Genomic DNA, 25,899 nt, shown 5'->3' on the forward strand with positions numbered 1-25,899 from the left:
TTTTTTGATGTGGTGACCAGAACTGCACACAATACTCAAGATGATGTCAGACGATGGAGCGATACAGAGGCACTATGGTATTCTTTGTTTTATTCTCCATTCCTTTCCTAATAATTTCTATCATTCTATTTGCACCCCCATCAACAAATATGACAAGAAAGGGAAGGCTCGCCCTCAAGCTGCAGAACATTGCAGGAACACCGACAATGATGCCTAGATCCCTTTCCTGAATGGCGACTCCTAATGTGGAACCTTGGCATCATTGTGGGTGTTCCTGCGATGTTCTGCAGCTTGAGGGTGAGCCTCCCCTCTGATGTCATATTCGTTGATGGGGGTGGGCCAGATTTAGTCCCTGGTTCTGAAGGCACCCAAAAACTAGGAATGGCCATGCTGCTCTCTGATTTCTGGGGGCAAACCTTCCCCATCCTCGATCCTCTGCTCATGGGGACCATAATCTTAAATCTGGCAGACTGACAGGTAGCAATACAAATATCAGTGCATGCATAGAAGCTAAAGACAGGAGGAGGAAGTGAAGCATAAACAGATGGGTATGTCAAACTTGTCATATCATGCTTGTAAGCAGATCAGTCAGAAGAATAGAGGAAAAAGAGAGGGAGAGTGGCCATCCTTGCATATTATTATTTTTTCTCTTACTTTTCTTATTGTCCTTGATTTACTGTTCTATTTATTACAATGTTTTGCCCTGACTACAATGCTGTCCTACAGTTTTCCCTTTCTAGCAAAAATGACATAGAAGCTGGTGGCACCTTATGAAATAATACATTCTTGAGGCGTGAGCTTTCCAGAATAAGAGTTTGCTTCATCGGTTGCATCTTAGAGGTCAAAACAGCACAGGATGCTGCTGGGATCAGAAGGAATGCACCATGCTCCCAGAAGCAATGGGACTTTTGTCAAGGGGGGGGGGGGGGGGGGGGGGGAGAGAGGTCCAAGTGGAGGAGAAAAATTGCATTAGGAGTTGCAGGTTGGTTGGGGCTTAGGAAGGGGTTGTCAGCCCTGGTGTTTTTTTTAGGAAATTGTGGTGGGGGGAGGGCTTCTTGGCTGCTATGGACCTCAACATTTTGTATTCTTTTGGTGGGGAGGGAGGGATCAGGATCTATACCCAACATAATATACTGTTTACTGATTTTAGGGGCTAGGGAATTGGGTCTACTGGCCTGGAAGGATTTTCTTTTTTGCTACTTAACTGGCTATGTTTTGAATGTAGCCAAATACAGTTAAATTATCAAGATACACATACCTGGATAATTTTAGTACTGCTTTCAGGCACATCCAGAGTTAGCTGGATAAATTATCCAGCTAATTCTGAATGTCGGAACTAACCAGGTACGTTATCTGCTAACTTAACTCCAACGTGCCCAGAATGCCTTCAGCTTATCTGGATACATTTTACCTGGGTATTGACTTACCCAGGTAAAATGTATCTGCTTCAAGGCACCAGAAATTTTAATCTTAGGTTTTGTCTAGTTAACTCAAGAGATACCCAGACAAACCCCTTTGTTCATAAGATACATCCAGCTTCTGAGACATTTCTTTCTACTGCAGACTAGCAAGGTTCCCCTGCTGAAAGTTTAATACTTTCTAGGTAATGTTACATTTAGAAATAGCTCATAAGTCAGAATCAGATGTTTGTTTATATTATTAACAAAAAGTTTGAACGAGAGAGGTCAGATCTTCTTATTGCTATGAAAGTTATGCTTTTCTCTTTCCATGTATGGGCTTCATTTTTTTTTCAGGCATTGCTGTTATATCCTTATTTAAGAAAATTGCTTATGTGTATTAATATTAATGACCTCAGTAAACAAAAAGGTTCACTGCCTCTGCCTCCCTTGCCTCTGCAGGAGGTCCTCAGATAGCTAGGTCACTGGGCTTGGCTCTGGTGCAGTGGTTGCTGTCTCTGTTTGCACTTAAATGTTGCTCCCTCAGAAACTGACTCCTGTGGTCTTTTTTACTGCTGCTCTGCTTTCTAGCACCCTGTTCTCCAACCTGTTTCTCCTTCTGCTGCTGCTGCTGCTGCTGATGGGCACTGTGGCTGGGGTCAGGCTGCAGGAGAAGCTCGCCAATGTCCGGATCGTCTGACAGTCCATATTCCAGGGCAGGGCTGTGCTCCTTGGACCCTTTTGTGGGACAGGAGGAGTGCCGGGGAATAAAACGAGTTTCCGCGTCGGAGGGAGTCTTGGGGTTTGGCCACTGTTTGTACCGAGGGGAGAGGCCTTGCCTGCACTTGGTGCTGCCCAGGTAATACATCTCAATCAGATTGAGCAGCAGAGAGAGGCAGGCAACCCCTAACATGAAGATGATGAAGATGGTTTTCTCAGTGGGACGGGAGATGTAGCAGTTCACGGTGTTGGGACAAGGCCAACGGCTGCACGTGTACAAGGGTTTCAGCTCAAAGCCATAGAGGTAGTATTGAGCCACAATGAAACCCACCTCAAACAGGCTTTTGAAGATGATGTTGAAAACATAGGTCCTGAGAATGGCACCCCGCATACGGATTTTGCCTTGATCATCTGTGGCTTTACTTTGCAGTGGCTGCGGCTGCTTGTCCAGTGGGGGCAGTCTCTTGCTCTGCTTCTCATGCACACGCACCAAATGCAGGACGTGTCCCAGGTAGATGAGGGTTGGCGTGGACACAAAGATGATCTGTAGCACCCAAAATCGGATATGTGAGATAGGGAAGGTTTTGTCGTAGCACACATTCTGACAGCCCGGCTGCTTTGTGTCACAGGAGAACCCAGACTGTTCATCTCCCCAGACTTTCTCTGCAGCAGTTCCCAAAACCAAGATCCGGAAAATAAACAACACAGTAAGCCAGACCTTCCCCACCACAGTGGAGTGCTCCTGCACCCTTTCCAGAAGTTTCCCTAGGAGATTCCAGTCTCCCATTAGTGCAGCTGCATCTCACCCTAGGGAAGAGAAGGACAAACCAGTACCATGAGATAATGACATCCATTCTGGCAGGCATAACTATAATAATAACTTGACTCAGACCTTAACTCAGTACCAACGAACAATGCTACAATAATATATAATACGTTAGGTTTGCAAAATTTTCAATAATGAAAGACAGTTCCAATTTACAGCTCTGAAGAATATTATAGGTGGTTAAGTGACTCTCATACCATCCCGCAAACTTTTTGGCATCTCTGCTCTCGTCGCATTAGGGATCATCTTTAATCATTGGTCACTGCTTAACCTGTATTTTTGGTTTTTTGTTTGAATTTTTCTTTTGTTTGTGATTAAAATTTATCTTTTCAGAAATCTAAACATTACCGAAGACGCTCTAGCATATATACACAGTCAGAGGAGTTCCTGAAGCAGCACAGGACGCGAAACGTGCACGTCGAACTATACTCTGCACTGCACTCTGAATTACCTGGAAGGGTTGCACCCTCCATGAACTGAGATCCTCGAAAGGAAAGTATTTTTGCCTTAAATATTTTATTCAAAAGAAAAATTCAAACAAAAAACAAAAAAACAAAAAATACAGGTTAAGTAGTGACCAATGATTAAAGATGATCCCTAATGCGACTTGAGAGCAGAGATGCCAAAATGTTTGCGGGATGGTATGAGAGTCACTTAACCACCTATAATATTCTTCAGAGCTGTAAATCGGAACTGTCTTTCATTATTGAAAAATTTTTGAAACCTAAGGCATAACTATAAATCATAAAAGGACTGGAAGGATAACAAAAGCTTATCTAATTATTCCTTCTGCTCTTAGGCAGGATCCCTCTGATGCATGTTAGTAAAACCTCCTCTGCCCACCTAGGTAACCTGGGACTTGATCATTTCAGCAATGGAAAGAACTGCATAATGTTTAACCCAGCAGTTCTCAAACCGGGGATCTAAAGACAACGATAGGATTTAAAAAGGGACAATTAAAGGAGGGTTGTAGGATGGAGGAAACACGATGGTCTGACAGAACCCACCCATCCCCACAGCAGCCAGAGCAGCAGCATCACAGGGCCACACGGCGCATACTTCTGTTCCCATGACTGACGCGCCGGGTAGGCTATGATTTACATACGATCTCTGGCTCAGAAACTGCTGTGCTTTCTGAGCAGAAGAGACCAGGAGATTAGTCTTAATTTTATATGGAAGCCAAACTGGTGCCGCATGAATTATATAGTTCAAATGATATGGATGAACAAATCTGCCTTTCTATCTTCAATGGAGAACCATGTTCAGTGGTATGGACCCAGTCTGATAAATGTCGTAAAACACACGTCACATTGTATAATCTGAGGTTTGGCAAACCCAGACCTCCTTGATCCCTCTGTTTCATTATTTATTTATTTATGGCAGTTTACAATTAAGGCATTCATAATTATGATCAATACAACACATTGCACATCAGTATAATCAGTAAACAATTGCACAAGATAAAATGTGAAGTAAAATACATTCGGTAAAGATGGAGAAAAAACAGGGAAAATAAAACAAAATCTAATAACACAAGCAGTAGTAGCAGTGAGAACAAAAGGAAGACCTATCTGTAAACTTAAAAGAAATGTTTTAGCCGCAGAAAACCAGGAGTGGAAATCGGTTCAAGCTATGAGAATTTAAAATTGGGAGAGAATGTGCTACCACTGCCTGTTCCTCTCCCTCTTGCTTTGGAGCGGGGCAAAAGGCAGAAGATCCATCGGAGGCTGATATTAGCAGGACAGGGATATGGATGGGCAGCAGAAATGCAACATCCAAAACCAGCAACATGCTCCTCCATGATTATTGCTTTCGAGGTAATGGAGGCAGAATTTGCAAAAATTGATTCAGAAGAATTGTGACCTGGATTCCCTGAATCACAAAATATTGAACATAGTGGCTGAAGAGAATTTGAGATTTCTAGTCAGTAGCCTCCAGTAAGGAGGAGAAGGAGGCAGATGAGACTGACAAGGCTGAAATTATACTCCAGCATAAGGGAGAAGACCAACTCCAAGCCTGAACCTCCAGTCCCTTCCTCTAATGATGCCCTATGGAAACTATATCAGGCCTCCTCCAGTTATTTCCTCTGGCTTCTCCCTGCCTAGGGCTTTGTACTAATCTGGTTGGTGTCCTTTGCCCCTCATTTGGAGCCCTGGGGTGTTCTTGCCACGGTGGGCGGCTGCTTTGCATCTTTCACGATGCTTTGGGGTTTTCATGCCACTCTTTCTGCTGCTTTGACCCTGTATTATTGCCTTGTTCTACTTTTGCTGCTCTGTTCCCCCTTTGTGGTACCTTGAGCTGTTCATGCCACACTTGCTGATGCTTTACCTCTCTCATGCTGCCTTGGGGGGTTTATGTCACTGCTGTTGGTGCCCTTTGTTCCTCTTTTGGAACCAAGGAGTATTCTGGCCACTCTTGCTGTGCCTTAGAGAATTCCTGCCATTGCTGCTACCAGTTTTCCCATTTACAATTCCTTGGGATTTTCATGCCACTTTTGGTGCCACGTTGACAGTGTCTTGCTTACTGGAGTGCCTTTCACCCTTCTAATGATGTCCACCCACCTGTTTCATTAGACATTATTAGAAAATGACCAATTTGGGAGCCCAAAATAGGCTGCATGGCGTCCCCAATTGACTTTGCTTCCTCAGTTGACTTTAATGGGAAACAAATGAACCAATAGTATGAATAAATAAAAAAAGATATTTTTTCACCTGCAAGAAATCAAATGAATGATTGTGATCTACAAAATGAAGAAACCAAAACAAAGGTTTTGCCACTGCACCTCTCTAGTGTACACAATAAAAGTGGGATATCTGCTGGCTCCACCTAATATTCTACCAGAACAGAGAAAGGCCGCTGGACAGGCAGGAAGAAGACCACAGTTGCTACAGAGGTAGGAGGGGAGAAAGGAGAAGAAGCCTGGCATCAGGTTGTGGGAGATGGAAAACATATATTAGTGGCTGAATTGTCAACAGGTTGCAGCTAGTACATACCTGTAGCAAGAAAGACAGATGTGCAAACACACAGCATGCAGATAACTTCTCCAGCCATTACCTGCCATCTCCGTCATTCCTTTAGCACTGGAGGATAAAGTAGAAGTTGTATTCATGGGTTACCCACAGCTTCAGCACATTTTTTTAAAATAACACTTCCTTGGGTTACAACCATAATTTGACCCTGCTATCATACAGAATGGGGGTCTTTCCTCTCTCCTTCTGCACTCTCTGCTTCACTCTCAATTATCTTTTAACCTGGACCTACTACCCGCCTGCTCCAGCTTCTCACCCTGCAGTGTCCCCACACTCCTCACTGTCTGTTGGTTCCTCCTCATTCTGTATTCTTCTCAGCCCCCATATTATTTCTGGACACCTCGTCTATTCCATCTCTTCTGCTCCTTCCTGTGAGCAGCACTCCTGCACCCCAGCTTCTTCTGTACACAAATGCAGGAGAAGGCAGACGTCCTGTACGGGCAGCTGTTCGGTTACTTACTGTGGCTGCCGTTGGAGGTACTGCACAGGTGCTCCTCCCAGTATGTCTCAGACTGAGTCACCTTCAGGGCTCTCTTACTCAGCCTGGGAGTAAGAGAGAAAATGGAAGGACTAGCAGCAGGAGGAGGAGGAGGAGCTTCTTTGTGTGCATTATGTGTGCTGCACATGCCCTGCATGCTGGCCTTTCATTCCCACATTTACTGGAGCTAGGAAGGAGAGGAATTCATGACTTCAAAGCTAGGTGCGTTGTTTGTCAGGGAAAAAGTGTCTACAGAAGGAGCAAGTACAAAGCTCTTTGGTGCTTTTTCCCTGAGCAATTTTCAAAGGGAAATTATGTGTTTACTTTCCTTTTGAGAACTGGTGTTAAAGCCACAGGGAAAAGTACCTGCAAACTTTGGAACAATGCAGACACTTTTGAAAATTGCTCCCATGTAGAATTGTCCTTTTAATTTAGTCCATGGTTATTCTACTTCCAGCCCTGCCAGCCCCTCTGCAATGTATTTATTTATTGTTTATTTTAGAAAGGTTTTATACTGCCTCTCCTATGCAACTTATAATGCCCGAAGTTGTGTAGAACAATGAAAATACAATCACATCAATCAATAAAACATAGTTTATTTATTTATTTTTATTTAACAGATTTATATACCGAAGTTCTAGCAACAAAGTTACTAATCAATTCGGTTTACATTGTAACAATAAAATTGACAGAATGTAGAATAATGTCTTACAGAGAACAGGGAAGATTTAACTTGGAAAAATAAAATAAAATAACTTAATGAGAACAATAAATAACTTCAACGGAGCAAGGAGAGTACAATTTAAATAACAAAATAATTTAGGAGAATATATGTTCGGAATTGAATGAGTCGGGCCTGAGGTCGAATATTGAAAAGATCAGAATAGTTATTGGGATTAGGAGAATGCTTGATTAATTAATAATTAATTAATTAGTTAGTTAATTAATTAATATAATTAATTAATTAATTAATAGTTAATTAATACATAATACATACACAAATAACATCACAAAAACCCCCCAATAAACTTTCAAAATGCAATCCAATCTGCAATCTATAATAAATAAAAATATCACAGAAAACCCAGCAAGCCACTGTCCTATCCCCAAGCCAAGCAAGGTGGGAAGAGCATGCACTGAACGTCAGACACAGTGGGAGCAGCAACAGTGGTACCAGAGTTCCTACAGTTCTTTTAGAATCTGTTTCAGACTGCAGATTTTAATAGAAGTTGGAACCTGGCATTAGAGGAAACTGGTGAGGCAACAGTTCCATGCACTGAAGGGCAGTGAGAAGTGTCAAGACCTTTGCTGTGCTCACACTGTCAGTCCTGCTCCCCTTGATGACACTGCTGGGGTGCTAACTTTAAAGACCTGGGGCCAATGCTGGAGGTGCTGCATGCAGGGTTGGTGCACATGTTTTGCACATTCCTTCATATGGACCTGTAGTTGTGTGTGACTTATGATTCGAAATTTGTACTCCCCTTGGGATTTGTATGGCTTGTGTATTAGAGTAACTTGGTTGTCCTTTTAAAACTGATTGGTTGTTAAGTGTGTGGAATGAATATGCCAATTCCTGTAACTTATGGTCACGGGCAATATGGTGGGAGCCCTCAAGAGTTAACTTGGATGCTCAGATTGTCCCTAGATCATTAATTACTTTGCCGAGAGCCTGCTTTAATGATTCCTTTTTATTATAATTAAATACTTTTATCATTAACAAGTATTTGACTCAGAAGAAATTACCTTTTCTGAGAGATTTAAATATAAATATAAATAAATAAGCATTAGTTACAAGACAAGTAACCAGATCTATTTTGTACTAGAGTCTTGTTTATTTGGAAAGGATGTAGTCTTATTAAACCAGCTGAGACTACTGTCATATAGTTAATTTTCCCAACCTAGACCTAATCGAAGAAAGGATAGGGAGGATCAACTTGGTGGGGGTGTGGCACTTTAGGTCCGGGAGGGTATAGATTCCAAAAGGATAAAGATCATACAAGAGCCTAAATGCTCAGTAGAATCTATATGGGTAGAAATACCATGTGTGTTGGGTAAGAGTATAGTGATAGGAGTATACTACCATCCACCTGGACAAAATGGTCAGACAGATGATGAAATGCTAAGAGAAATCAGGGAAGGTAACCAATTTGGCAGTGCAATAATAATGGGAGATTTCAATTACCCCAATATTGACTGGGTAAATGTAACATCAGGACTTGCTAGAGACATAAAGTTCCTGGATGTAATAAATGACTGCTTCATGGAGCAATTGGTTCAGGAATCAACAAGAGAGGGAGCTATTTTAAATTTAATTCTTAGTGGAACGCAGGATTTGATGAAGAGGTAATGGTGGTGGGGCCACTTGGCAATAGCGATCATAACATGATCAAATTTAAACTAATAACTGGAAGGGGGACAATAAGTAAATCTACAGTTCTAACACTAAACTTTCAAAAGGGAAACTTTGATAAAATGAGGAAAATAGTTAGAAAAAAACTGAAAGGTGCAACTACAAAGGTTAAAAGTGTTCAGACATGGACATTGTTTAAAAATACAATCCTAGAGGTGCAGTCCAGATGTATTCCATGCATTAAGAAAGGTGGAAGGAAGGCAAAACAATTACCATCATGGTTAAAAGGTGAGGTGAAAGGCTATTTTAGCCAAAAAAACATCAAAAATTGAAAGAAGGATCCATCTGAAGAAAACAGGATAAAACATAAGCAGTGTCAAGTTAAGTGTAAAACATTGATAAGACAAGTGAAGAGAGAATTTGAAATGAATTTGGCCATAGAGGCAAAAATTCATAATAAAAACATTTTTAAATATATCCGAAGCAAGAAATCTGTGAGGGAGTCTGTCAGACCATTAGATGACTGAGGGGTTAAAGGGACTCTTAGGGAAAATAAGGCCATTGCAGAAAGACTAAATTAATTCTTTGTTTCCGTGTTTACTGATGAGGATGTTGGGAAGATACCAGTTCCAGAGATGGTTTTCAAGGGTGATGAGTCAGTCGAACTGAACCAAATCACTGTGAACCTGGAAGATGTAGTAGGCCAGATAGACAAACTAAAGAGTAGCAAATCACCTAGACCGGATGGTATGCATCCTAGGGTACTGAAGTAATGTCCCTAGCGCCTCTTTAGGGACAGGAGCAGCGGCTGTCAGCGGGTTTGACAGCCGACGCTCAATTTTGCTGGCATCTGTTCTTGAGCCCGCTGACAGCCACAGGTTCGGAAACCGGACGCCAGCAAAATTGAGCATCTGGTTTTCGACCCGCAAGCCGCGGGCCTACTTCGAATTTGTTTTTTATTTTTTTTTTACCCTTCAGGACCTCCGACTTAATATCGCCATGATATTAAGTAGGAGGGTGCACAGAAAAGCAGTAAAAACTGCTTTTCTGTGCACTTCCCCAGCACCGGCAGAAATTAGCGCCTACCTTTGGGTAGGCGCTAATTTCTTAAAGTAAACTGTGCGGCTTGGCTGCACATTTTACTTACTGAATCCGCGCGGGAATACCTAATAGGGCCATCAACATACATTTGCATGTTGTAGGCACTATTAGGTTCGGGGGGGGTTGGACGCGCATTTTCGACCCCTTACTGAATAAGGGGTAACGCTAGCGCGTCGAAAATGCACGTCCAGTCAAGTGTTAACAGTGTGCTCCGTCGGAGCGCACTGTACTGTATCGGCCCGCAGGAATCCAAGATATAATTGTGAGAGATGTAGCCAGACTTGCGGGCGGATGGCAACCGATTGCATGGATGGAAGAGCGCACGCAGCTCAGTTTGCTCACCTCTGGTCTAGGGTGTATTCTACTATTTAGTTATTTAGGAAAAATATGATATTTACGTTGGAGATTTTTTGGCTCAATTCTGCCAGGCTCCAGGTCACATGTACCTATGAAAGGTCAGTTTGGCATACTTTTGGGAACTGCTGAAACACACACTGCAAAGAAACACACAAGGGACTTAGACAGATACCCTGTGGGCTGGTTTTGAAAAATATTCCCTGGGCTGCTATCTTCCTGCAATCTACCCCTGGTGATCACTATTGCCAAGCGGCTCCAACATTGTTACCTCTCACACAAAATCCTGTGTTCCACTAAGGACTAGGTCTAAAACAATTTCCTTCTTGTTGGTTCTTGTACCAGCTGCTCCATGAAGCTGTCATTTATTTAATCTAGGAACTCTACCTCCATAGAATGTCCTGATTTAACCAGTCAATACTGGGGTAATTGATGTCACTCATTATTACTGTGCTGCTAATTTTGTTACATTCCCTAATTTCTGATAGCATTTCATTGTCAGTCTTTTCATTTTGGGCTATAGGGCTGACCTAAAATTAGCTGGATGTACTTATCTGGCTAACTTTAAGATAGCTGGGTATATTCAGCGGTGCTGTCACACTGTAGAATATCCCAGTTAAGTAAGCCAGATAGGTGTATCCAGCTAGAATATTCCATTTAAGTAAGCCAGACAGGTGTATCCAGCTACGGTAACTTAACTAGCCGCTTCACAGATGAATATTAGCCCCAAGGATTCTACAGTGATTTTGTTTCTTGCAGAACTCTTATCCTGTTTGACTCAATGGTCCATCCACGCTGCCCAGCAATTTCCTTATGGTAGTAACTGCCTTTCCATGCAGGTTATCCCTAGGCATTCTCTTAAGGGTAGTAACTGCCATTCCGTGCAGGATGCGTTCTGTTAAGGGTAGTAACTGCCATTCCGTGCAGGTTATCCCCATGTGTTCTGTTAAGGGTAGTAACTGCCATTCCGTGCAGGATGCGTTCTGTTAAGGGTAGTAACTGCCATTACGTGCAGTTTATCCCCATGCATTCTGTTAAGGGTAGTAACTGTCATTCCGTGCAGGTTACCCCCATGTGTTCTGTTAAGGGTAGTAACTGCCATTCCATGCAGGTAACCCCTATGCGTTCTGTTAAGGGTAGTAACTGCCATTCTGTGCAGGTTATCCCCTTGTGTTCTGTTAAGGTTAGTAACTGCCATTCCTTGCAGGTTATCCCCATGTGTTCTGTTAAGGGAAGTAACTGCCGTTTCGTGCAGGTTACACCTATGTGTTCTGTTAAGAGTAGAAACTGCCATTACGTGCAGGTTACCCCCATGAGTTCTGTTAAGGGTAGTAACTGCCATTTCACGCAGGTAACCCCTATGTGTTCTGTTAAGGGTAGTATCTGCCATTCCGTGCAGGTTATCTCCATGTGTTCTGCTAAGGGAAGTAATTGCTGCTTCGTGCAGGTTACACCTATGTGTTCTCACAGGACAAGCAGGATGGTAGTCCTCACATATGGGTGACATCATTAGGATGGAGCCCAATCATGGAAAACTTCTGTCAAAGTTTCCAGAACTTTGACTGGCCCCTACTGGACATGCCCAGCATAGCACTAACCCTGCAGCTAGCAGGGTTCCCCCTTCAGTTTTCTTTTTTCCACCCAACAGCAGTAGCCTCGCGGTAAAGGAGCTCTGAAGAGATTCCTGACAGGAATTTTCCTCACGGAATTATTAAATGATAAAATTGCCCCACAGGGGTCCCCTCCTCTAACTTTCTCTGACCGCAGTACTTCGGTAAGTTTTTACCCATTTTTCCGTCGATTACTGTCGAGTTTGGCCCTTGCGGCCTACTGGCCGTCGACCGTACCGCGGCTCGATTTTTTTCAATGGCCATGGCGTTGGGGTTCCGTTAGTGCCCGGACTGTACTCGCACCATGTCTATCACAGACCCCCATAAAGTCTGTGTAATGAGTCTAGGCCATGAGCATGATGACCTGACTTGCACCAAATGTGCCCTAATGACACCAAAAGGTTGCAAGGCCAGAATGGAGAAGATGGAACTCCTCTTTCGTGCTCAAACCCCGACTCCATCCATTGCATCGACGTCGTTGGAACTGGCACCGTCGACTTCACGCCAGCATCATCCACCAACCGGTGACCGACCGCCATCGACGACTTCACGGCCATCGACACCCTCTACTCCCCCTCAGGATCGAGGGGATCGCAGGGAAAAAAATCGCCATCGACACCGTAAGACTCGGACCATCGAGGGAGCAAAATCATTGACCTCGCCATCTTCCGAGCCGCTGTCGAAGAAGCCCCGTCCAGGAAAGGCACCGTTCATTCCTGCGACTGGGTCACCGAGGCAACCCACACCCGATCGGGGTTCGGGAGCCGCGACTCCGCCTGTAAAGGTGGTCCCTCCGGCTATACCTCTGCCTCCTTCTTCTGTTCTGGAGCCGGGGCTCCTTGCTCCAGGTCTCCGAGAAGAACTGGACCGGCTGGTTCAGGAGGCCATCGACAAAGTGATGCAACATCTTCAGGTTCTTCCGGCACCGGCACCGACTGTGGAACCCACCATCGACCCGATTCCGGCAGCGCTGGCACCGCTGCTATCCAGGATGGAGGTGCTAATGGCCGCCTTTCCACCAATGGATCCCGGGTCTCCGATGGCTCTGGTGCCCTCCCCTTTGACAGCATCATCAGGAGGAGAAACACTGTTCTGCATCCCTCCATCAGGAGTTTTGCCTCAGCCATCGATGCCAATATGTCCCTCGCCACCGATTCATCCATCGGTGCCGCTACATCTGTCGGCGCCACCGAGTCGCCCATCGATGCCCTCGATGCCTGCACCGGTGCCTTCGATGTTTTCATCAGTGCCTCCGGTAATTCATCCGATTCTCTCGGAGCCTAGACCAGGACCCTCAGGTATCCAACCTCCTCTACTTCCTAGAGGGAAGTCTGCTGATCCATATGATACTTGGGGTGATGATACCTCATCAGACACCGATGACTTACCTTCACCCACTGAGAGTAGAAAGCGTTCTCCTCCAGAGGACCTCTCATTTATAAATTTTGTGAAGGAAATGTCTGAATTGGTTCCTTTTCAACTACAGACGGAACAAGATGATAGGCACCAGATGATGGAGTTACTCCAATTCCTGGATGCCCCCAAGGTGATCACCTCTATTCCCATCCATCAGGTTCTTCTTAATCTCCTCAAAAATCCTGGATCAATTGCTCCAGTACACAGAAAGGCTGACACCACTTATTTAGTTCAGTCAGCCCCAGGCTTTCAAAAATCACAGCTTGATCACCACTTGGTTTATTTATTTATTTATTTAGAGATTTTTATATACCGCGGCACATTCAGAACATCACCTCGGTTTACAAGGAACCATAATGCAGCAACAAGCTTTACAATAATACTTAGGCTTTACAGCAGGCTTTACAGTAACATAAGAAAATAGCGCCATATTCAAGGAACTCTTATTGAATACATGTAACTAGCTTTATAGTAAAATATGAGAATGGTTCCATATTTGAAATACGAGTAATAAATAAACAAAGGTGGATTTATTCTAGAGGGAGAAGAGCTGGAGAGGATAAGGGGAGAAAGGGTGTCTAAGGGGAGATGGGAAAAATGGGTGTCTAAGGGGATGTCAACAGTGATGTTATCAGCAGATCAATGGTAAAGTCTGTCATGGGTATGCTTGTTTGAACAGCCAGGTTTTAAGGTTTTGCTTGAATTTTCTATGGCAAGGTTCCTGGCGCAGGTTAGTGGGCATTCAATTCCATATCGTGGTTCCTGCTATGATAAATGAGCGCTCCTTTGTGGATACATGTTTGGTAAGTTTGGGGGAGGGTGTCCATAGTTTGGCCTGGTGCTGTGTTCTTGTTGGTCGGTTTGCCTTATGGAATGAAAAGTATTCAGAAAACCACTGCATATTTTGTGGTAGAGTCTGCACAAAAGAGGGCAAAAAGGTCAAAACCTCACTCATCTACCCCTCCTGATAAGGAACAGAAATTCCTGGACAACATTGGTCGATGAGTATTCCAAGGAGCCATGCTTATCTCCAGAATTGCTGCCTATCAGCTTTATATGACCCAATATAACAGGGTCATCTTTAAGCAGATGCAGGACTTCTCAGACTCCCTGCCTCAGCAATTCCAAGACCAACTACAAACCCTTGTAAGCAAAGGGTTTGAGGCAGGCAAGCATGAGATAAGAACATCTTATGACATTTTTGACACCTCTACCAGAGTGTCTGCAGCAGCTATTTCAGCGAGACGATGGGCCTGGCTCAAGTCTTCTGATCTTCGCCCAGAAGTGCAAGACTGGTTATCCAACCTACCATGTGTATGAGGTAATCTGTTCAGTGAACAGATCCAATGCACGGTGGCTGAATTAAAAGACCATCATGAGACCCTAAAACAGCTCTCTTCGATGCCTTCCGACTTCTCCTCAAAGCAGCCCTTTAGAAAGGACTCTAAGAAGTCGTTCTATCGTCCAAGGAAGTCTTACCCGCCACCAGCCGGATCCCAGGCTACGAGACCTTATCAAAAACCTCAGTCTCGCCAAACCCAAAAATAAAAACCATAAGCAGCTCCCCAGCCAGGGCCTACTTCAGGTTTTTGACTCCCGCTTAGAGAGCAGCAGCCAGATTCCTCTGTCGCACATACCAGTGGGAGGTCGACTGTGCCACTTTCACAACATGTGGCATTCAGTCACAACCGACCAATGGGTATTGGCAATCATTGCTCAAGTTACCATCTGAATTTTCTTGCCCTACCAAGGGATTCCCCACCTCTACAGACGTGAAGAACATCCGATCACTCCATTCTTCTGGATCAAGAGGTCTCCCTCCTTCTCCAGTCAAGAGCAATAGAACCCATTCCACACTCTCAGCAAGGCCTATTCCCAGTACTTTCTAATCCCCAAAAAATCAGGGGGTGTTCGTCCAATTCTGGACCTACGTGCTCTCAACAAGTACCTCCAGCGGGAAAAGTTCAAGATGGTAACCTTGGGATCGCTTCTACCTCTTCTACAAAGAGAAGACTGGCTCTGCTCTCTCAACCTCCAGGACACATACACGCATATTGCGATAAGTCCAGCTCATCGCAAATACCCAAGGTTTTTAGTAGGTCTCAAGCACTATCAATACCGAGTGCTTCCGTTCGGCCTAGCATCTGAATCACAAAATGCCTCGTAGTCATTGCGGCTTTCCTCAAGAAACAAGGTGTTCACGTCTACCCCTATCTGGACGACTGGTTAATCAGGGCTCCGACTCAGCAAGCTGCTCTGTCGTCCCTCAATCTAACCCTACCCACTCTAGTTTTGTTAGGTTTTCTCGTCAATTACGAAAAATCCTATTTAGTCCCATCTCAAACCTTATCGTTCATTGGGGCAGACTTGGACACCTTGCAGGCAAAGGCTTTCCTGCCTCGACAATGAGCACTAACTCTCGTGTCTCTCGCTCACCAGTTGCAGTCTCAGCACACTGCGACCGCTCGCCAATTTCTCGTCCTTCTGGGACACATGGCGTCCTCATCCATGTCACACCAATGGCCTGCTTAGCCATGAGACTCATGCATTGGACTCTGAGGTCTCAATGGATTCAAGCGATTCAGCCTCTGTCGGCCATTGTCCACATCACCAACTCTCTCCGTCTGTCTCTCGCCTGGTGGAAAAATCAGACCAATCTCCTCCAGGGATTGCCTTTTCAAACTCAGAATCCTCAAGTCATTCTAACCACCGACGCTTCCAACCTCGGGTGGGGAGCCCACGTAGCCGATCTACAGACACAAGGCACTTGGTCTCCAGAGGAAGCCAAACATCAAATAAATTTCCTGGAGCTTCGAGCAATAAGATATGCTCTCAGGGTTTTTCAGGATCGCCTATCAAATAAGGTCATCCTAATTCAGACAGACAACCAGGTGGCCATATGGTACATCAACAAGCAGGGAGGCACAGGCTCCTTCCTTCTGTGTCAGGAAGCTGCGCTATGGGTGGAAGCCCTCTCCCATTCGATGTACCTCAGGGCCACCTACTTGCCGGGCGTGACAATGTGCTAGCGTCTTTCAACTGCATGAGTGGTCACTCAACCCCTTGGTAGCAAACTCCATCTTCCAACAATGGGGATTTCCTCAGATAGACCTCTTTGCGTCCCCTCAGAATTGCAAAGTGGACAACTACTGCTCCCTCATTCGCAGCAAACTATTCTCAGCCCAGAGACGCATTCTCCCTCTCATGGGCAACCGGTCTGCTTTATGCATTCCCTCCACTTCCTCTTCTCTTGAAGACTCTTGAGAAGTTACGTTAGGACAAGGGAACAATGATCCTGATAGCACCTCACTGGCCACGCCAAGTGTGGTTTCCCATTCTTCAGGATCTCTCCATTCGCAGGCACATTCTCTTGGGAAAGGACCAGCTTCTGATCACTCAAAACAACGGGTGCCTACGCCATCCCAATCTTCAAGCCTTGTCCCTGACGGCATGGATGTTGAAAGGTTAATCCTTCAGCCACTTAACCTTTCCGATCCAGTTTCCCATGTCTTGATTGCTTCACAGAAGCCTTCCACGAGAAAATCTTACTTTTTATAAATGGAAAAGGTTCACATCATGGTGCTCTTCTCAGTCCCTTGATCTCTTTTCCTGTCCAATCCCGAAGTTTCTGGACTATCTCTGGAATCTGTCAGTCAGGTCTAAAGACATCTTTCATCAGAATGCATGTCAGTGAGGTGGCCACCTTCCATAAAGGTATTGGGGATGTCCCTTTATCAGTACAACCCTTTGTAACACGCTTTTTAAAAGGCTTGCTCCACATCAAGCCTCCATTACATCCTCCGGCCCCTTCTTGGGACCTTAATCTGGTTCTCGGTTGGCTCTTGAAACCACCATTCGAGCCTCTTCAATCTTGTGACCTAAAATATCTCACATGGAAAGTGATTTTCCTTCTGGCAATCACTTCAGCTCGCAGAGTTAGTGAATTACAGGCCCTAGTTACCTATCCGCCTTACACTAAACTCCTGCAAGACTGGGCGGTACTCCGCACTCACCCTAAATTTTTACCTAAGGTAGTTTCGGATTTTCATCTCAACCAATCCATCATACTACCTACCTTTTTTCCCAGGCCCCATTCCAATCCAGGGGAACAGGCTCTACATACCCTTGACTATAAACGGGCTCTAGCTTTTTATCTAGACCGTACAGTTGTCCACAGGAAGAGCACTCAGTTGTTCGTCTCTTTCCACCCTAACAAATTAGGGCAACCTGTGGGTAAGCAGACTTTCTCCTCCTGGTTGGCGGACTGCATATCCTTTTGCTATCAGCAAGCGGGCATTCCTTTTCAAGACCATGTTAAAGCACACTCTGTGAGGGCCATGGCGACTTCAGTGGCACACCTATGATCGGTGCTGCTTCCTGACATTTGCAGGGCTGCCACCTGGAGTTCTCTCCATACCTTTGCAGTCCACTATTGCTTGGACAAAGCCGGAAGACAAGATTCCATCTTCGGCCAGTCTGTCCTGCATAACCTGTTTCCAACATGACATACCAACACCCTCTGCCTGCCTGGTGGGGTTCAGGATGCCCTCTACCAAATTCCACCCCAGTTGTTGTGCCTGTTGCACGCTGTTGGGTACATTTGGTGCATGTTCGGACATCCTCAGCTCGGTACTCACCCATATGTGAGGACTCCCATCCTGCTTGTCCTGTGAGAAAGCAAATGTTGCTTACCTGTAACAGGTGTTCTCACAGGACAGCAGGATGTTAGTCCTCACGAAACCCGCCCGCTGCCCCGCAGTGTTGGGTTCGTAACGTTTTGTTATTTTATTTTTCGGCACTGCCTGTAGCTTTCAAATAAGACTGAAGGTGGGGGCCCTGCTGGCTGCAGGGTTAGTGCCATGCTGGCCATGCCCAGTAGGGGCCAGTCAAAGTTCTGGAAACTGTGACATAAGTTTTCCGTGATTGGGCTCCATCCTGATGATGTCACCCATATGTGAGGACTAACATCCTGCTGTCCTTTGAGAACACCTGTTACAGGTAAGCAACATTTGCTTTCTGTTAAGGGTAGTAACTGCCATTCCGTGCAGGTTATCCCCATGTGTTCTGTTAAGGGAAGTAACTGCCGCTTCGTGCAGGTTACCCCTATGTGTTCTGTTAAGGGTAGTAACTGCCATTCCATGCAGGTTATCTCCATGTGTTCTGTTAAGGAAAGTAACTGCCACTTCATGCAGGTTACTCCCTTGCAGAAATGTTACGCCATCCCTTTCTTCAAGCCTTTAGGGATCCACAGCTTTTTCCGGCGATAAGCAGGGCATTTAGCCATGCATAATGGGTGGCGTCGTCCATGACGTCACGGGGCGGAGCATCTCTCTCAGAGCTCGAAGAGCTTTGAAGTGCGCATGAGCACCACTTCCCTCGCTCCTCGAGCCTGCCTCAGTCTTCGTTTTCCACGGCACTACACGGCTGTGTGGTGCATTCTCTCTCTCGCCTCACAACGAAGACACTTCGTCAATCAACTTAAGATGCCAAAAACCCCCGGATTTAAATATTGCTCCTGCGGAAAAATTATGTCAGTGACCGATGGGCATAACTATTGCTATTTATGCCTCGGTCCTGACCATGATCAATCTGCCTGCAAAGATTGTGGACGGATGTCCCCGCGGGCCAGGAGACAGCGGGCCGAAAAAATGGAGAGGCTCAGAACCACTCCTGACCCCTCCACAAAGGCTCCAGGATCTTTGAAATCCTCTCTGGGTACGTTGAAACACCGACCGGAGACCCACTCGGCCTCAGTAAGCCGCACGCCAGTTACTGCGTCATTAACCACGCAGTTACCGTCAAGCGTCGCGTCGCACACGACGCATAAAACAAAGAAAATGACGCACTCGACTCATCCATCCAAACCTGCATCAGCGTCGAAACACACGACGCATGCGTCGAGAACTGCGTCACATTCGAAGCATACGAAGCACATCGACGCACTCACGACTCATACCGACGCCTCGAAGCAATCCACGACTCAAATTTCTACGACTCACAAAAAGACCTCATCAGAAAGTAGAGACAGCACTCCTGGCTTTTTATCCAAGCCAAGGAAGTCAACTTCCAAAACTAAGCAATTCGTTCCCTCAGATGAGTTGCCGGAGCCCATTGAACTACCAATATCAGTTCACTCTCCGGGCTCAGCAAATTCAGATGTGATTGTGGATTCGCCGCTGGGAGCTTGGACTTCGTCTCCAGAAATACCTTGATCTCCTTCAAGGAAAAGATCTCTAGCTCCTTTACCACACGGACCACCAAAGCGGCCCAAGACCATGACGGATCCTTCGAGACACCCTCCTCATCCATCAGCTGAGGAGACAATGTCTCATATTACTTCTTTGATTCACTCCTTCTTGCAGGGTTTGCCTCCAGAGCCAAATATTCTTCCACTCAACCCTCAAAGCCCTAAGTCTCAGGGACATTCTCCGTCACCGCTCCAGCCATCTCCACTGAATATTGGTTCTCCTGGATCTTCTTCACATTCTCTGCCAGACTCTCCTCACACATCTCCTGGGAGTTCGACAGGGATTCCATCAGACCCTCCTCAGGAGCTGCCTCAACCAACATCTCCTCCTGAAGATCTCACTTATGCTAAATTTCTAGAAAAGGTAGCTACAGCATTGGACATAGAAATTCGTAAAATTCCGAATCCCAGATCACAGACTTTGGGACTATTACAAATGTCTGAGGTTCCTGCAGAACCGACGGTTCTCTCTAGAGGGTCTCATGGACAAGGCATGGGACACCCTATTACTTCTACCAGCGATTTCTAGGAAACTAGATTTGAAGTACAGGATGCAAAAGACGCCATATTATTCCACGGTTCAGCTTCCACACTCTTCAATTGTAGTGGAGTCAGCATTAAAAAGGGCAAAGAAGAATAGGCTCTTTTCAAACACACCACCGGGCCGAGAAAACAAATTGCTGGATGATTTTGCAAAGAAGATTTATCAGAATTCCTTGTTAAATTCGCGCATACATCACCATCAGTTTTACATAATCCAGTACTTATTTAACTGCACGCAGAAGCTACAACCCATGCTTTCCACAGCTCAAGGTGATGCTTCTTTACCTCAGCCTTTCATGGACTTACAAGAAGGTCTAAGACATCTATTACGAACATCCTACGAAGCCTTTGATACTTCGGCAAGATCATCGGCAACATCGGTCTCAGCTCGTCGCATGGCATGGCTCCAGGCTAGTAGCATACGGGATGATGTACATGAGCGCTTGGCTAATTTACCTTGTAGACCAGATAACCTTTTCGGTGAAAAGTTACAGGAGACTGTTTCTTTAATCAAGGAACAGAACATTGCTGTCCAATCTTTGCAATGCCCATGGAAACACCATCAACATCTAGGCGTTACCCTTTCCAAAACAGAAGGGGATACTACTACCGCAAGCCATACAGGTACTATCAACCTTACCAACCGCCGTATAGGCAACCTTATCAGCAACAACGCCCTCAATCTCAGTCTCAAGGACAAAGACCTCGGCAAAGGCCTCAAAGGCCACAAAAACAACAACCTTCTCAGCAACAGCCTAAACAGTCTTTTTAATTACACCGGCCACAACAGCAGTTGCCATAGGAGGAAGGCTAACTCATTACTATGCCCAGTGGTCTCACGTCACCACAGATCAGTGGGTTCTCACCATCATACAACATGGATATCGTCTTCGCTTCAAATCCGTGTCGATGCTCCCTCACTCCATTTATTCCAAAACACCTATGGTTCAGATCCCATCTCTTCTCAAAGAAGTTTCTCTGCTTCTTCAACAAAGGGCGATCCGGCTCATTCCTTCCCAGTCTCAAGAGCACGGCTTTTATTCCCAATACTTCCTCATTCCCAAGAAATCAGGAGGTTTTCGCCCTATTTTAGACCTTCGCGAGCTCAACAAGTACTTAGTACAAGAAAAATTCAAGATGACTTCTCTCAAGACGCTTCTTCCTTTTCTTCAGACAAACGACTGGTTGTGTTCGCTCGATCTAAAAGATGCTTACATACATATCCCAATCCACAACTGTTGCTGGCGATACCTATGTTTTCAAGTAGCAGATCGTCATTACCAATATCAAGTTCTTCCCTTTGGCCTCTCCTCGGCCCCCAGAGTCTTCACAAAATGTCTGGCTGTTGTTGTGGCTCACTTATGCAAACAGGGCATAACCATATTTCCATATCTAGACGATTGGTTAATTGTATCTCACGATCCTCACTTGTTACAATCTCACATAGAAACTACACTCCGCTGTCTCAACAGCCTAGGGTGGATAGTAAACTACGAGAAATCTCAACTTTATCCTTCGCAACGCATCCAGTTTATAGGTGCCATACTCAACACCACTTTATCCAGGGCTTTCCTACCTCCAGAACGGGTCCAAACCTTAAGAACCCTAGCTCAATCTCTACTTCAACAAAACTTCAACAAAAGACTGCTCCGGCCCAACAGGTCATGGTCCTCCTAGGCCATATGGCTGCAGCAATACATGTCATTCGCAATACTCGCCTCCACATGAGACGTCTTCAGTGGGGACTCAAGTCCCAATGGAATCAACTCACTCAGCCAATGTCTTGCAGAGTGCAAGTTACAAATTCCATGAAGACAGACATCCGTTGGTGGCTTCAACCAGCTGTCTTACAAGAAGGAAGCACCTTCCAGATTCCGCCTCACCAATTGATTCTCACAACAGATGCTTCAACAAAAGGCTGGGGAGCACATCTCCTCCACTTACAGACTCAAGGTCTTTGGAACTCAATGGAACAACTCTTGCAAATCAATCTGCTCGAACTCTGTGCAATAAAGAACTCTCTTCTCGCATTTCAAACATGGATTCAAAACCGCTCACTGATGATTCATACGGACAATCAAGTAGCGATGTTTTACATCAACAAACAGGGAGGATCAGGCTCCCAGATTCTCTGCAAGGAAGCTGTTTAGATCTGGGAGTGGGCAGAACGCAACCAAGTCTTCCTTCAGGCCTCATATCTTCCAGGCCTCGCAAATATCAAAGCAGACAAACTCAGCAGAATCTTTCACCCCCACGAATGGTCGCTCAGTCTCTCCAAAGCGCACAAGATTTTCCACCATTGGGGAACACCGGATATAGATCTCTTTGCAACGGAAGAGAATCAGAAGGTGGACAAATTTTGTTCCCTCCTTCCCAGCAACTACCGATTGGCGCAAGATGCATTCTTGATTCCGTGGAACGACGGTCTTCTCTATGCTTTTCCCCCGATTCTACTGATATCTCGCACGATCCACAAGTGCATATCAGACGCAGCGAACTTAATCCTCATAGCACCAGTATGGCCCAGATAACCATGGTACGCATACCTGCTACGTCTCTCCATTCAGACACCAATTCTTCTACCAAACTTTCCAACCCTCCTCTCCCAGAACGAGGGAACCTTAATTCACCCGATGCAAGCCTCCCTGCATTTAACACCTTGGAGATTGAACAGGAGGTATTAGCCCCTCTCAACCTCCCTATAGACATTCTAGATGTCCTCATTGCTTCATGTAAACCTTCCACCAGATGCAACTATGCATTCAAGTGGAAACGCTATTCTTCCTGGTGTATTCTTCATAATCTAGACCCTTTCTCTGCTTCACCAGAATCCATATTATCTTACTTGCACCAATTGTCGCTTTCTGGTTTAGCGACCACATCTGTTCGAGTTCATCTCAGCGCCATCGCGGCTTATCACCAGTTACACCAAAATGTCTCTATCTCTTCTCATCCCTTGATTACCAAATTTATGAAGGGATTACTCCGTTTGCACCCTCCTTTCAAAAAACCAATAGTTCCATGGGATATTAACTTGGTCCTAGAAGCATTAATGCATCCGCCATTTGAACCTATGGCAGACTCTACTTTAAAATTTTTGACGTGGAAGGTACTATTCCTGATCTCTGTAACTTCGGCCAGGAGGGTCAGTGAACTCCAAGCACTAGTAGTCAATTTTCCTTACCTACAATTTCACCAACACAAAGTGATGCTACGAACTCACCCTTCTTTCTTGCCTAAGGTGGTATCTGCGTTTCATTTGAATCAAGTGATTACCTTGCCAGTTTTCTGTCCAGAGCCTCATGCAGATGCCCGACAAAAACTCCTTCATACCCTCGACTGTAAGAGAGCTCTGGCCTATTACAAAGACGCGACTGAACATCTCAGACATTCTTCTCAATTATTCATTTCCTTCAACCCGAACAATCCGGGACAGCCGGTGTCGAAATGAACATTATCCAACTGGCTCACGGCTTGTATTCATTTTTGCTACACATCAAAGAAGTTGCCACTTGAGGGCTCTATACACGCTCACCAAATCAGGGCAACAGCTACTTCCATCGCGCACATTTGTGGGGTCTCGATTCAAGACATCTGCAAAGCAGCGACCTGGTCATCTCTACACACCTTTGTGTCCCACTACTGTCTTGACCAACAGTCAGCGACAGACTCCTCATTGGGATCCGCTATTTTAAAGCAATTTTCTGACTCATATTAACTGTCCACACTTTTACCTGTTGCAAAAAAAAAAAAAAAATGTGTTTGCTTTGCTTCATGTTGATAGTAAACTCTCTTTTCTTGATTATGGTCGTGGTCCATTATTTCAATATTTGCAACCTCTCTGCTTGGGACTCCCATTATGCATGGCTAAATGCCCTGCTTATCGCCGTAAAAAAGCAAGTTTGCTTACAGTAAACGGAGTTTTCCGTAGATACCAGGGAATTTAGCCATGCAATCCCTCCCACCTCCCTGGACAGCTCCAACAGTACACACATCCTACTCCATTAGCTTGGAAAACAGACTGAGGCAGGCTCGAGGAGCGCGGGAAGTGGTGCTCATGCGCACTTCAAAGCTCTTCGAGCTCTGAGAGAGATGCTCCGCCCCGTGATGTCATGGACGATGCCACCCATTATGCATGGCTAAATTCCCTGCTATCTACGGAAAACACCGTTTACGGTAAGCAAACTTGCTTTTTGTCCCACGCCCTTTTGAATTCATTAATTATTCTTGTCATCACCTTTTCTGGGAGGGAATTCCAGGCATGCACTACCCTCTCCGTAAATAAATACTCCCTGATATTGGTTCTGAGTCATCCCCCCCCCCCCTGGAGTTTCATATTGTGACCACTAGTTCTACTGTTTCCTTTCTAATGGAAAAGGTTTGAAGCTTGTGCATTAATACATGTCAGGTATCTGAAGGTCTGTATCAAATCTTCCCTGCACATCCTCTCTTCCGGGGTGTACATATTCAGATCTTGTGCATAACCCCTTGCAGCCTCATTCCTCATTACTCCTGCTCCTGCCCCTCACTATACTGCCCCCAACCTTGTCCTGATAATGTAAGAAGGTTCCTCTCTGCCTTTATAATACAGAGCAGCCCCCTTTCCCCAGTTTCCACACTCTTCCCCCTCCACCACAACTATTTTACATTTTTTACAAGTTTGGAAACAAACAATCCAACATGCAGTTTCCTTGTACATCATCATCATCATCATCCCTTGCTCATTCTGCAGTGACCTAAGTCTAATGAAAAGGTCTCAGCTTGTTTGCTGACCCTTATTTGTACGTATTCACATGGGATAAGATGGTGAGCAGCTGAAAATTCTCCCTCACCTTTCATTCTTGGCACCCTCTTTTACCTTCATATACCTGCAATGTCACTTTCTATTCACTTTTGTTTACTCTCTTCTTGCTCCTTATGGGAACCTTTTGCTGAACTTTTCAGAGATTTGGGGGCTTATCAATATGAGAGTCTGCAAAATAAAAATCATATTGCACAGACTGGCAACAAGAGCAGCTACCCAAAGCCACAGATTGAAAGGGAACCAACCCTGCAGATGTTGGGCCACCTCTGGATTCCTGGGTGCCTTCCAGAATCCCAGCCAGCGACTGGTGACTGCTTTGATCTATCCTTGACCAGTGGAGAAGAGGAGGTCTCGGTGGGCTGACAGCAGGATGGAGATGCCCCCGTTTCTGTGTGAACACACTTGCTGCTCCCAACATCGGTGCAGGGTTTCTGAGTTTCCAAGCACCAGCCCTGTTCTGCAGTCTCAAAATATCTTGTAAAAGGAGCTGGTGTCCCAGGGTGGCTGCAAAAGTCTCTGCAGTGGTGCTGACAGGCCAAGCTGAAGCCTCCACGCCTTCCTACACCTGCCACACCCCCCGCAGCATCTGCTGGTTACTGCTTCACTGCAGTATTGATGGCTCCAGTCCTTACTTAGAACACACTCTATCCTCATTAATTTTGGCTTAGACACTATTCTAAATATAAAGTGTCCGTCACTGAAGAAGGGACAAATGAGTACAGCCAAACCTCACAGTACAAGCACCAAGCAATAACTGGAAATAGGAAATTCAACTGAGCAAAACATATCTAAAATACCCTGGTTTGATAAGGAATATAGATTCCTAAAACAAAAGCTAAGAACATGTTTTAATCAGGAGTACAGAGAGCCCTTCAGAGAAGAACTATGCAGCACCTACCTTCATAGTCTGAGAGATTACATGCAACTTTGAAATGCAAAAAGTCAGAATACATGAAAAAGATAGCTGAAATTTAGAAGGTCAAAGAAAACAATTTATTCTGGAAAATTTGTAAGCGACTTAAAC

At 45.2% G+C, this 25,899-nt stretch overlaps 1 protein-coding gene across 2 annotated transcripts; it reads right to left on the reverse strand.

The window, feature by feature from the left end:
- On the reverse strand, positions 1–25,464 carry LOC115094305 (gap junction alpha-3 protein-like). Of its 2 annotated transcripts, XM_029607229.1 has the most exons (3): positions 25,121–25,464; positions 5,937–6,023; positions 1–2,924 (listed from the first exon to the last, which is right to left on the reverse strand). In XM_029607229.1, exon 3 carries the CDS (start codon positions 2,902–2,904, stop codon positions 1,867–1,869), a length of 1,038 nt encoding a protein of 345 aa, XP_029463089.1. In that variant the 5' UTR covers positions 2,905–2,924; positions 5,937–6,023; positions 25,121–25,464; the 3' UTR covers positions 1–1,866. The 2 variants fall into 2 exon arrangements, with proteins under 2 accessions (XP_029463089.1, XP_029463090.1); XM_029607230.1 differs by lacking the exon at positions 5,937–6,023.
- Between the last annotated feature and the right edge of the window lie 435 nt (positions 25,465–25,899).

This window comes from Rhinatrema bivittatum, chromosome 6, assembly GCF_901001135.1.
Source record: "Rhinatrema bivittatum chromosome 6, aRhiBiv1.1, whole genome shotgun sequence".
NCBI lineage: Eukaryota > Metazoa > Chordata > Amphibia > Gymnophiona > Rhinatrematidae > Rhinatrema > Rhinatrema bivittatum.